The sequence below is a fragment of the Phyllobates terribilis genome, unplaced genomic scaffold (assembly GCF_046119375.1).
Source record: "Phyllobates terribilis strain yellow unplaced genomic scaffold, ASM4611937v1 Scaffold_3__8_contigs__length_932513732, whole genome shotgun sequence".
Classification (NCBI taxonomy): domain Eukaryota; kingdom Metazoa; phylum Chordata; class Amphibia; order Anura; family Dendrobatidae; genus Phyllobates; species Phyllobates terribilis.
In genome coordinates, this window is record NW_027362763.1 from 780,639,277 (window position 1) to 780,652,993 (window position 13,717).

General features: G+C 41.7%; 1 protein-coding gene across 2 annotated transcripts in view; it reads right to left on the reverse strand.

The window, feature by feature from the left end:
* Positions 1 to 13,717, reverse strand: part of SPTBN1 (spectrin beta, non-erythrocytic 1) — a 197,311-nt gene that overhangs the window by 24,959 nt on the left and 158,635 nt on the right. For both annotated transcript variants that reach the window (XM_073672298.1, XM_073672300.1), the window contains 5 exons: positions 12,025 to 12,249; positions 11,796 to 11,885; positions 3,265 to 3,543; positions 1,181 to 1,311; positions 814 to 1,018 (listed from right to left, as the gene is read on the reverse strand). In XM_073672298.1, the coding sequence (XP_073528399.1) occupies positions 814 to 1,018; positions 1,181 to 1,311; positions 3,265 to 3,543; positions 11,796 to 11,885; positions 12,025 to 12,249 (930 nt within the window). The remainder of the gene's footprint in view (positions 1 to 813; positions 1,019 to 1,180; positions 1,312 to 3,264; positions 3,544 to 11,795; positions 11,886 to 12,024; positions 12,250 to 13,717) is intronic.

Consider the following 13,717-nt stretch of genomic DNA (forward strand, 5'->3'; position numbering starts at 1 on the left):
CGCTATAGCATGTAGACCTGAAATATATCAAATTGGAAATTAATTTGTGTTATAGAAAATAGATTAAAATGAAGATACTTAGTGCATAAATTGGCCAATTCATGTGTGCCCACCAGCCGACGACAAGGTGATCCTCTTTGCTGGGGACCTAACCTATTATGATAGCACTACTGGGTAGTTACATGGGTAGGTAGGATTCTGCTGTGATTAAAACCGCAATAGGCTGATGGGTGGAGTGCTCGGTCAGAGGTATCATAGGAAGGATTAGGTTCCCAAAAGAGGATCGCCTTGTCGCTGGTTGTAGGGCTCACATGAATTGGTCAATTTATGCACCAAGTATCTTCATTTTAATCTATTTTCTAGAGCAGTAATGCATTTCCAATTTAACATATTTCATGTTTATGCTATAGCGTTACAGAGTGCAACTTTGTAACGCTGTATTTGCAAGTCATTAGGAAAGGTCATCAATATTAGATGGGTGGGGGTCCGTCATGTACACAGATCAGCTGTTATCAGCTCCATCCGTAGCTGGATATGAACTGTGTATGAAGCAGAACACCACGGCTCCGTACACAGTGTAGTGGACGCTTCCCAGGTATTGCAGCTCAGCTCCTATTCCCTTCAATAAAGACAAGCTGGAATACCAGACAAGCCACAGACCGGTGTGCCACTTTTCAGGAGGAAGGTAACCTTTTTCTGACCTTGGAAACCTCTATAATCCAAAACATCTGCTTAATGAATGAAACTTCTACTGTAACCAGATGTAATATTAAACCTCATCAAGAAGATGATAAAATCACAGAGATCACTTACTGTTACATGTTCGTAGTCCTGACCCAGCTCATGGGAGCCAGCCACGACTTCTCTCTCTGCGATCCATTGCTCCAGATCATCCACTTCACGGTTGAGCTGGAACAGCCTGTGCCGCTCATCCAGCTTTCCTCGCCTCTCTTCAGACAGATCTTTCAGACCTGCATAAAGTTTATCCACTTGCGACTGACGCATGCTGATGCGCTCACTGTATAGACGATATAACGGGTGGGAAGTCATTTAGAGGTGATTACGCGATGTAAGCCACAGTGAAAAACGCATTTACTCCACAATGGAACAAGTGATCAATGAGCAAACTCCAACTCTATAAACAATCCTTCAGAAGGTATATACAAAAATGCCCACTAACCTCTCCGGGTGCCCATCTGCCACCAAAGCCCTGCTCGTCTTGGAAAGTTGGTGCACAGTCTCTGCATAATCCTCCACGGCCTGCTCCAGGATTTGGTGCTTCTTCAGCATCGACACAGCACTCTGCTCATCCTGCAAGTAAATGCCAGGGGTCAGCAGGAACCCGATACGGGTAATGGGGACGGAAAGTTACTTTTCAAACACTGCGGCTGCGATGCTCTGCAGGAGCGCTCGTAATCATAATGCAGCATTGTCCATGTCACCCTCCTGGCGTGAATCAGCTCAACTCATTTATTCTCTGTATACAAGAGTACAGCCAGTATAAAAGAGATCATATTAAAAGGAACATATCACCGAGGTTTTTTTTTAACCAATTAAAACTAAATACTGATAATTATTTTATTCTAATCTGTTTTGATTTTCTGATTGTAGATTTTTATTCTACTTGTATAGGATTATAATAGGGCCCATCTTGCTTGAGCTGTAGTTCTTTACATCAGCCGCATGAACTATAGCAAGAATAGCCTATAGATGTTCAGCGACTTCTACGGGAAAGCAGAGCCGAGTGAGTTATGGGCCTGCTCTGTGACCTGTGCAGAGGTTATTGTGCAGGGAGGGGAAGGAGGTGAGCTGTGACCATCACCTACTGTGAATGGTGGGTCCTGTGCTATCTACACATGGGTGTTATATGGTTATTGTATTTTTGGCTGTTATGTTAACTACTACTTAAAAGTGATCTCTTCAGAAATGGAAATATGTCAGACTATGGTAAGACTCAGTGGTCAGAGTAAAAAGTTCCAAGATTTCAGATTCTTCACTTTTATAAAGATATTGACGTGTATTTTTTTTTTTCCATTTAAAAAAAAAATTGAAAATTTTATATTTTCATAAATCGGATTATTAAGGATGTGGCAATCTCAAATATGGATATTTTTTATTATTAAAAAAGGGGGGTTATGTTTTTGTATACTTTAAAAAGTTATTTTATTTTCATAGCACTTGAACCTGCGATCATTTGATCGCTTCTTCTATACAGTGCTATAATACTGTATGTGCAATACGACAGTTACAGTATACAGTCACCATGAAGTTCTCCTACGAAGCCCAGCCACAGCCTGGGCTTCAAAGGATGACTAAAATGGCAAGTGTGGGGGACTTCAGCAGCACCCCAGCTGTCCTAACAGACTATTGTTGTCATTTAAATGGTTAAACAGCAGCAATCAGAGAAAGATGCTGGTTGTGTCAGCTCCTGAGCATTATGTCTCGAGTCGAGAGGAGGTCTACGTACAGACTTGATTCAAATCCAAGGTCATTTTGTGATGTGAAAAATATAACCAGTATAATAAATGTGCCTGACCAAATCTGTAGTGTAAACAATGTTTTTAGTTATAATACTTACTAAAAAAAATCTAAAAGTCTAATATATTACACACTGGGTTTGTGATCAGTATCTCTACATACATACCTGTAAACCCATATAAAAGCTTAAAATGCGGTAAAATAAAAAAAAATACATATATTTTCTTTCCATTGTTATAATTCTGTGTATGCCCAGAACAGCAGTTTCACAATTTTCAGGTCGGGTTCATGTCTGTATGTGCTTTTATGTATGGATAATGTTTCACAAAAGGAAACATAAAAGGGTTATTCTCAAAATAGCAAGTTAACCTCTTTCCCTGAGGAATGAAGGGGGAGCGCCTGAATACCAAGACCCCCCAGTGATCCTATGGAAACCTGACATTTGGGCTCTGCAGAGCATTACCTAGAATGGAGCAGAAGGGCGCATGCTTGACCTCCGCTTCATTCATTGTCTATGGGACTGCTGGAGAATGAAGAGTATAGCGCTTCACTATTTTTGGCACTCTGATAGACAATGAATGGCATTCACACCTCCACTTCATTCAAGACAGGGCGACAAAGCTTCATTCTCAGGTTTCAAAAGCCCTGTTCTCGAGGGTCAAAGGATAGAGGGGATAACTTGTTATTCTGGAAATAACCCATTAAAAAGAAAACTAAAAATCCCACTAATGACTGGTTACTTTTTTTGCACTGCCGTCACCCTATACAAGTCATATTGTTAGGCACCTTGGCTTTCTCTTCAGACATCATGTACAGCTCTTGCTCGCTCATCCAGGCCTCTGCCTCAGCAGCATCGAAGTAGTATTGCTGAGCCTTGTGAGCCTCTTCCAGCCGCCTATGTCTCTTCTCCGTTTCATCACTAAGTTGGTTCCATAAAGCCTGAAGATCTGCAAGTCGTTGGTTGATTGGCTCTGCGTTAAGGTTGGCATCTTCCAAAATCTTCTCGCTCCTTTCGAAGATATCTTCATAACGATGCTGGTGACCTTGGATCTCTTTCTGGAGAGTCTGTTTGAAACATACAATACCAACATAGTAAAGCCAGTAATAAATCCCCAAATAATCTCACTACAAATAATGGTCCAAGCTTGTGGCATGACATACAATGATCCATGACTAAGAAAACCACTGGTGATGGCGATGCACTTACGAAGAGAGCACGGCCACAGATATGATCGGTGACTGCTTTTAAAGGACTAACGGAATAGAGATTGCAATGTATTATATAATACCGCAACATTTTATTAAAAACATGATGGCAAAAATTAATGGAATAGAATTTTGTAGTATTAAAATTGTTAAACCAGACTTGAGAGTGGGCAATTGTACAAAATTAATATCCAAGGCAGAAATCGGATGAATATTTATTATGGATTCAATAAAGTGTTACGCAGACTGTGCGTTTTCAAGTAGAACACGCAATATTTCCACCATGGAATGTTATTATTAAAAGAAGTTGGTGTAATCATTTTACCATACTCCTTCTAATAACACTTGCTTTTAAGGATCTAATTATTTTTATGTACATTCATTTAAGGAACACAAATAATGATACAACAACTGATATATATATATATACACACACACACACACACACACACACGTACAGACCAAAAGTTTGGACACACCTTCTCATTTAAAGATTATTCTGTATTTTCCTGACTATGAAGATTGTCCATTCACACTGAAGGCATCAAAACTATGAATTAACACATGTGGAATTATATACTTAACAAAAAAGTGTGAAACAACTGAAAATATGTCTTATATTCTAGGTTCTTCAAAGTAGCCACCTTTTGCTTTGATGACTGCTTTGCACACTCTTGGCATTCTCTTGATGAGCTTCAAGAGGTGGTCACCGGAAATGGTTTTCACTTCACAGGTGTGCCCTGTCAGGTTTAGTAAGTGGCATTTCTTGACTTATAAATGGGTTGGGACCATCAGTTGTGTTGTGCAGAAGTCAGATGGATGCACAGCTGATAGTCCTACTGAATAGACTGTTAGAATTTGTATTACGGCAAGAAAAAAGCAGCTAAGTAAAGAAAAACGAGTGGCCATCATTACTTTAAGAAATGAAGGTCAGTCAGTGCGAAAAATTGGGCAAACTTTGAAAGTGTCCCCAAGTGCAGTTGCAAAAACCATCAAGCGCTACAAAGAAACTGGCTCACATGAGGACCGCCCCAGGAAAGGAAGACCAAGAGTCACCTCTGTTTCTGAAGATAAGTTTATCTGAGTCACCAGCCTCAGAAATCGCAGGTTAACAGCAGCTCAGATTAGAGACCAGGTCAATGCCACACAGAGTTCTAGCAGCAGACACATCTCTACAACAACTGTTAAGAGGAGACTTTGTGCAGCAGGCCTTCATGGTAAAATAGCTGCTAGGAAACCACTGCTAAGGACAGGCAACAAGCAGAAGAGACTTGTTTGGGCTAAAGAACACAAGGAATGGACATTAGACCAGTGGAAATCAGTGCTTTGGTCTGATGAGTTCAAATTTGAGATCTTTGGTTCCAACCACCGTCTCTTTGTGCGACGCAGAAAAGGTGAACGGATGGACTCTACATGCCTGGTTCCCACCGTGAAGCATGGAGGAGGAGGTGTGATGGTGTGGGGGTGCTTTGCTGGTGACACTGTTGGGGATTTATTCAAAATTCAAGGCATACTGAACCAGCATGGCTACCACAGCATCTTGCAGCGGCATGCTATTCCATCCGGTTTGCATTTAGTTGGACCATCATTTATTTTTCAACAGGACAATGACCCCAAACACACCTCCAGGCTGTGTAAGGGCTATTTGACCAAGAACGAGAGTGATGGGGTGCTACGCCAGATGACCTGGCCTCCACAGTCACCAGACCTGAACCCAATCGAGATGGTTTGGGGTGAGCTGGACCGCAGAGTGAAGGCAAAAGGGCCAACAAGTGCTAAGCATCTCTGGGAACTCCTTTCACACTTTTTTGTTAAGTATATAATTCCACATGGGTTAATTCATAGTTTTGATGCCTTCAGTGTGAATGTACAATTTTCATAGTCATGAAAATACAGAAAAATCTTTAAATGAGAAGGTGTGTCCAAACTTTTGGTCTGTACTGTATAGATATCAGTTATATCATAGCACGAACAGACGCTACGCTGATTAATTGATACAGCAGAGTAGTTTCTGTATTATTGAAGGAACGCATAGCCTATTGTACTATCCTATCCAGTATTATACATGCAATCTTAATGGCTCTCAATATGAGTCATTGTGGCAGACTTCCAAAAACATTCAAAATGAAAAAAAAAACTATTTCTTGCGATTTTTCATCGTTCATAAGAGTTATACAACAATATGAAACTTGTGCTGTGATTAATTGGTATCAGAATTTCTATTTTAGGTAGATTTATAAGTCTCCCCCCAGTGTGTCTGTTGTATCAGGACTCCAGTGTGAGCACAGCCTTTCCTGGCAGCTTATTATTCAGGTAAAATTATCATTTCAACATTTTTAAATTCATTAAACCTTTAAAAATATATGTGTTAAAGAAAATTAATCTGTCTGTCAGATCAGGAAAACTCCTACAATCACAAAATAATGATCACATCCATATGGAAGGAATCAAGGCTACCAAACGGCGAGATAACGAGCACAGCCTCATCTACAGCTCTTCCTATTGTTTTTTAGGGTGTAGCTCCAAAGGAAGGAAATGACGCAAATCACATTCCACAGCATGAAGGCTGCGACAAGAGGTGATGCAATGCTGGAGTTATTAGAGATTTACAAAACTGAAAAATGGAAAACTTCATTGTGGGTTGGTGGGGAAAGTCTTTAAATATCCAGTCTCCTTGCGGCTGTGTGCCCACGATGCGTTTTCCAAGTGTTTATGCTGCGGAATTTCAGCAGTGTAAACGCTTGGAAAATGCTTGGTAAACCTCCCCCCATGGTCTCCAATGCAATTCCGCACTTTCAATGCCCATGCTGCGTATTTTTCCGCAGCGTTTATGCTGCGCTCAAAAATACGCAGCATGTCCATTAATTTTGCGAACATGCAGCGTAATCGCCGCCATTGACTTGCATAAGAACGCGCCAATTCCGCAAGACTGCATCTGTACTTGCATAATTGGCGCGTTCTAATGTGCGGATGGTACCCAAGTCTGGAGGAGAGGAGACTCTCATCCAGAACTGGGTACCATAGAATAGATAGATTATACTTTCCTTCCGATGTCCTCCCGGTTTTTTGTTTGCTCCGCCCGGTCTCTTGCATTGCTCGCGCTGTTGTGAAGGACCTGCCATGACGTCACTGAGTCATGTGACCCATCACATGACTCAATGACGTCACCGCAGGTCCTTCACACCACCGCGAGCATTTCAAGAGACCGGACAGAGAGGACAAAACACCGGGAGGACATCGGAAGGCAAGTATAATCTTTTTTTTTTAATTTTTTACCATTCTTATTCTTTTTTCTAACTATTACTTGGTCACACTAGATAAATCCATGCCGGTTGCATGGATTTATATAGTGTGACCAACTTGTCAAGCACTTTTCCAAGTGATGCTAAAATTGCTTGGAAAACAGCTTGAAAAAATGCATGTAAAAATGCTTCTCTCTGGCAGAAAAAACGCATGTAAATCTGCATGCGTTTTTTTCTGCCAGAGAGAGGCAAAAACGCTCTGCATCAAATCTACTACGTGGGCACATAGCCTGACAGTCTCTGCATGTATCGCAGCAGCTTGTCACTTTTAGGTTAAGTGCACACGTAATGTTTTTTCCACGCGGAAATGAATCCATAATGCTATGCAATCCATCTGCCAGCTAATGCAATGACAATCCGGATGTGCTGTGCACATGATGCGGAGATTTCCGCTCAGGATTGTCATTGTGTTTAAATACGCAGCATGTCCATTCTATGTGCGTTTCTGCAGCGTTTCCCTCCCATTGACTTTAATTGAACCACAGCAAATCAGCAGGTATAATATTTATACCTGCGGATTAGCTGCAGTTCAATTAAAGTCAATGACCGGTTAACGCTGCAGAAACGCACAGAGTGGTACCCGGGTCAGACTACTATTCCCATCATCCGACAGCCGGTCCCGCTGATAACAGCGAGAGCGGTGCGGCTGAGGGGAGTAGTTGTGTCCTCAGCGGAGCCAGGGCTGCACGCTGTTTAAAAAAAAAAAAATAAAAAAAATTAAAACAAAACATCTATTCTCACCTGCCCGGCGGCCTCCGGTGTCCTCCTGGTCCTCGCGATGTCCCTGGCAATGTGTTCAGCCCGGCAAATGGCGGCACACGGCGGGGAGCGCGCTCTTTCCCGGTAGTGGACATCCCTGCGCTTCCAGGACCTGAGGTCACGTGAGCTCTCCGCTTATCTTCAGCTGAGAGCTCATGTGACCTCAGGTTTTTTAAGCGCAGGGATGTCCACTGCCAAGAGCAAGGAGAGAGTACTGTACGGCACCGATGCTGCGTGGGAACCTTTTTAAAGAATTTTCCCACGTACCACTGATGCTGAAGTCACCGGGGCGGATCAGCTGATCTTCAGCTGATGAACCAAGTGACCTCACTCCTGCAGCAGAGCCATGTACACTGCCAGGAGTTATTACATCCCTGTCAGTGTACATTGCTGTCTTCTACAGCAGTGACATCAGTGATTGTTGATGTCACTGCTGGAGAAGTGACCCGGATCACCGAGGGACAATCTGGATTGCGTCGTGACACAGGTGAGGGATATGGTTGTTTTTTATTTTTATCTTTTTAACATTAGATCGAGGGCTTCGGGGACTGAGCGTATAATAAAAAAAATATTAAAACCATGTGTATTTTTATTTCATTTAAATAGTTTAATTCTAGCCGTGTCTTTTATTGAAAAAGCAGCGAAAATTTTACTACTCAGTAATGGGGGCGTCTTATAGACCCCCTTCATTATTAACCTGGGCTTTACGTCAGCCGCCAATACAAGGCCGACATGAACCCAACCCCATTAACCTACTTGCCACCGCTACAGGGCAGTGGGAAGAGCGGAGGCTAAGTGCCAGATTTGGCGCATCTTATGGATGAGCCATTTCTGGGACTGCTGAAGGGTGATATTAGCCTTCCTTGGCTATTAATATCAGCTCGCAGCTATCTGTTTAGCCTTTTCTGGTTAGATTTTATAGGGGACCCTACGTCAATTTTTTTTCTGGGGTCCCCCTGTAATCTAGCAAGTTAAGGCTAAGCAAATAGCTGTGAGTTATTAATAGCCAGGGAACATTGTTGGCTAATGGCCCCTTCCCCGGCTAGTAATATCAGCCCCCAGCGGTCGGATTTTCCTCTGCTGGTCATAAAAATGATGCGGAAGCCCATGCCATTTTTTTTTTTTTTTTTTAAAATTTTAGGCTCTGTGCCCATGAGTCAGACTTAGCAGCGGTTTGGACGCATATTTTTGCTGCGTCCAAAACGTTGCATTCTATTGAACGCAGGTAAATCCACATGTGTTCACTGAACCATGCGTATTTACCGCATTCAATACATTCCAGTGGTCAAATTTTGGTTACGGAGACTAGCGACTCCGGAAGAGAATTTGACATGCTGCGGTCCTGAAAGACATCATGCACGTCAGTGTCCACAGGTGATCCGCAGGCTCAAATGCACACAGTGGACATGTGATTTATAGAAATCCCATCCACTATGCTGTAACATCTGGACGATGCGGGTTTGAGGCTGTATAAACACGCATCGTCAAACCTGCAGCAGCTCCTGATCATGGCCACGTACCCAAACTCACCCGCAGCATGTCAATTTCTGTAGCGGACACGCAAGTCTCCACTACAGGTTTTGACCAATTGAAGTGTCATTATATGAGGTGGAGTCACATGTACCGACAACAAAAGTGCGGCATTAGAACACCGCGTTTTGGACGCAGCAAAAATACGCTGCGTCCAAAGCGCTGCTGAGTGCTGATCGAGGGAATGTAGGGGCTAATGAAACAATTGTGAGCTGTTATTACTAGACAGGGAAAATGTTTGCCTAATGGCACTTTCCTAGGCTAAAAATAGCAGCCTACAACTGCCCCAGAAATTACATGAATGGGAATGCTAATGAAGATTGGGTGAATGGGATTAGCTGACACCTAGCTCTTTTGTTTGGTGATGACAAGGTGTCAATCAGACCCTTTCATTACCAAACCTAATTAAAGTAAAGTAAAGAATTAAATAAACACAGAGCAAACACTTTATTTTAACTCTCAACAGATACATTCTTTAATCATTTAAATTAACCAATATACTCAGCCTAGTTCTGATGGTAATCCAAGGGTTGTCCCACGTTTCTTTCAAATAACTTTATTTAGCTCCAAAAAGCATTAATTGATTTACAAAAACACGTCAAAACGCGCGTTTTTTCTGCAGCTTTTTTCCTGCCAAGGAGATGCAGAAACGCTGCAGAAATTTCTGCTTCAAATCCTGAACGTGCGCACAGACTTATAACACTAAATTACTCCTATTAAAGCTATAAGAAGTCATGGTTCTCTGAACAAAATTCAAGTACATTAGGACATATATATTTATATTTAAAAAAAAAACAAAAAAAAAAAACAGGAATACCGTAACTACATGCCCAAAACATTGAGGTCTACAGCATCTACCTCTCTTTTGGGGCATGCTCAGTACAAGGGTGAAACTGGGCACGGTACGCCGTGCTGCACTGCACATAGCTCTGTAGTACTGCACATAGCTCTGTAGTACTGCACATAGCTCTGTAGTACTGCACATAGCTCTGTAGTACTGCACATAGCTCTGTAGTACTGCACATAGCTCTGTAGTACTGCACATAGCTCTGTAGTACTGCACATAGCTCTGTAGTACTGCACATAGCTCTGTAGTACTGCACATAGCTCTGTAGTACTGCACATAGCTCTGTAGTACTGCACATAGCTCTGTAGTACTGCACATAGCTCTGTAGTACTGCACATAGCTCTGTAGTACTGCACATAGCTCTGTAGTACTGTACGGCAACGCTGCGAGTGCGGGATTAGGTGAAGGCTGCTAGTGACATACAAGGTGGGGTAAAAGCCAATCAAACTACAAGGGGGTGGTGTTTGAGCCAGGGCTGTGTGACTATTCCAGATCTAGGCCACCCCCGATGACTCAACATACTATTTGTAATTACTCTTATATTTTCAAAAATGACTTATGAGGTTTGGCTTTAACATATTAAGTACTCAGGGGCATGTATTCATTTCATGGAATAGTGTATGTTGGGGACTTAATGGATAAAGTTAGTAGGTTTTCTTTAAATCTTCTTCATATTCTAGTATGCAGGAGATGGAGGTGGGAATGAAGCGGTTGTGCACCCCACCCCTCCACCTTCTTTGAAAGAAGTCCTTAACAGAATCCCCTGATGAAACTCTGAATAGAGGGGAAACGTATTGAGATGAAATATTATTCGGGACTCTTGTTAATCAGAATATCAGATGAATATAAAGACAGATGGCCTATCTGCTAATGTTAAAGCTGCTATTGATAGATTGTTGGGACATGACTGTAAAATGCCAGTCTTTACACATTTTTTGGGTGTCAATGAACTACTAACTGTATATCTGTTCATGATAACTGGTCATGGACTGCACGCTATTCGGTTTACCTTTATTATCAAATACTGTGTTGGATGTATCCATGCTCACTAGGGAAAGGATAGGGGCAGATGACTTGGAGTGAGGGCACTACTGCGTATTTTCTTTAGGGTGCTCACCACTGCGGTCAGGTAGGGATGTTTCATTGTGGGAAATAGGGATTGATTAGGGCCAGAAAGGCATTCCCTCCTTGTTATTTCTGGGTTATAAACATCTCTCTGGCATGTTTTAATCCCTACCCAATATACCACTTACCATAAAATTGTTCTTGTATCCCCCTTTTTGAAGGCTTGATATCCGTTAAGGACTGGCATTTGGGATGCAAAAAGGTCATATAACCCTTGCTTGCTCAGAGCCAGTAATTAATGCAATGATTTTGGTAACCTTAATGAAAGAATTAAATACATAATAAAAGGTAAATTTTAAATGTTTTGTCAGAGATTTTGATATCCGGGACCCTTTTGGATATTGTCCTTGGAATTTCATGTCATGGAATAATGTATGGATGGAAGTTACAGGAAAAAGTTGTTAAGTTTTCTTAAAATCTTCTAAATATTTTGGAAGCTCTTAAATTTAAGAGATTATTTTTTTCTACTTTGAAAGGATTTCTGCTAATCTAGTTTTACAATAATACAAACTTTTCCAGTAAGAACACCCAAAGCTGAGAATACAGACCTGATTCTTCTTTATTAGCAGCTGGACAGTCTGGAGGTTGTGTCCGTGGTCAGTGGAGGTTGCGATAGGCATTCTCTCCTCAACCCATAGCTGAAAAATAGAGGAAACCAAATTAACCCTCTACAGAAAGGAAGAAATACTCAATCGAAAAAAGCAACACAATCTAAAAGGTAACCGATGATATGGATGACAGGTCCTGGTAAACCTCAGGATGTTTCCATTCACTTACAATCTCATCTTCCACATCTCGATTAAACTGATGGATCTCTTTAGAGGCCAAGAGGTACTTTTTCCGCTCATTTAAGGGAGCAAGCAGCTCGACAAATCTGTGCTCCACTACGATACGCTGGCTGTCCACTTCATCGGTGCTCTTCCCCTCCTGGCTGAGGGCTTGGGATTGGCTCTGAAGTTCTTCCACCTCCTTCTTACGGACGTCCATCTGATTTTCTAACATCTAGAAAGAAATATCCAAAATCATTTCATGGTTAGACTGTATAATGGCAGGGTAGTACACTTTCCATTTTTTGATTAGTACCAAGATTTTATTGACATGAACACTCTAACTTGGGTCTTCTCACAAACATAGACCAATAAATCTTTTCTTCAACTAAAACAGTGCTCGACTACGACTTAACAGTCCTATCCAGTTAGATTTAAAGAGGTCTTCCACTACGTGTTCATATAATCTATCCTTCGAACAGGTCATCAATGTCTGATAGGTCGGGGTCAGACACCCGGCTGATCAGCTGTTCTCGGTGCCGGTGGCTGGAACTGATCGATTAAGCAGCTCCGCAATCGAGCAGTTCTGGCCAGCCGCCGCCGACACACAGCTGCTGATCGGTGGGAGTGCCGGGTGTCAAACCCCGACCGATCAGACATTGATGACCTTATCCTAAGGATAGGCCATCAATGAAAAAGTAGTGGACAACCTCTTTAAAGAGTCTTCTAGCCATTCAGGGCTTTATTCTTCTAAATCAATGCCTTCAAAATGAATGTTCCAAGTAAAAAAAATTATGAAAATTGCCCCTTAGACTCTACTAGCTGTAGCATGGTCCCTATAAATTCCCTGAGCTATAAAGGGGGATGTTATCCAATAGTCTGCCACACACATTAGATTTATGTCAGCAAAATCAACCCCAGACTGAGGACGGTGGGGAGACCAGGATTGAGCATGCTGAACTACATCAAACAATCCTTTAGTTCCCAAAGAAAATAATCCACCGCTTACTGCAGATAACGCTTCTACCCCATTGAAAACAAATGCTCATTTTCGCTGGTTAGGAGACCCCTGTCGGCCGACCACTATATAGCAGGTATGTATCAGCCGTACACTTTTAAATCAAATAATTTTTACTTAAACATTTTCAACATGAACAGGTAAGTTGACAATCACATCTTTTCAAATTTCCCCCCAACTCCTACCTCTTCCCGCCAGCTTTTTCGACCTTAAAGGGGAGAAACAGTTTATAGACATTGCCAATTTCTTCACATTGTAAAACTTGTTTCTCATGCAATAAAAGGATTTATTTTATTACATATCAGATGTGTTGGTCACTTTCTATCTCTCCCTTATTTATTAACATGCACAGTTCATTTAGCTACTTGTTATCAATCTGCTAATTATCAATTAGCTGGAGTCATTACATTTGTATTACAATCAAAACTGATTGATCTAATCAATACAGTCGCTAGCATTCTTGACCATGTTAATGTCATAGGGGTCAGGCCCGGAGAATCCAACCAAAGTGCCCACAATTTTTCAAATTTAAGAGGGTTCCCCCTTCTCTGGTATACATATCTCTCTAGTCTAAGTATATTGTTGATTTTAGGGATATATTCTTTTATGTTTGGAGGTTCATTGTCTTTCCAGTGCAAAGCTATCAGCTTCCTTGCCTGGTATACTAGATAGCGGAGGAGGAGGA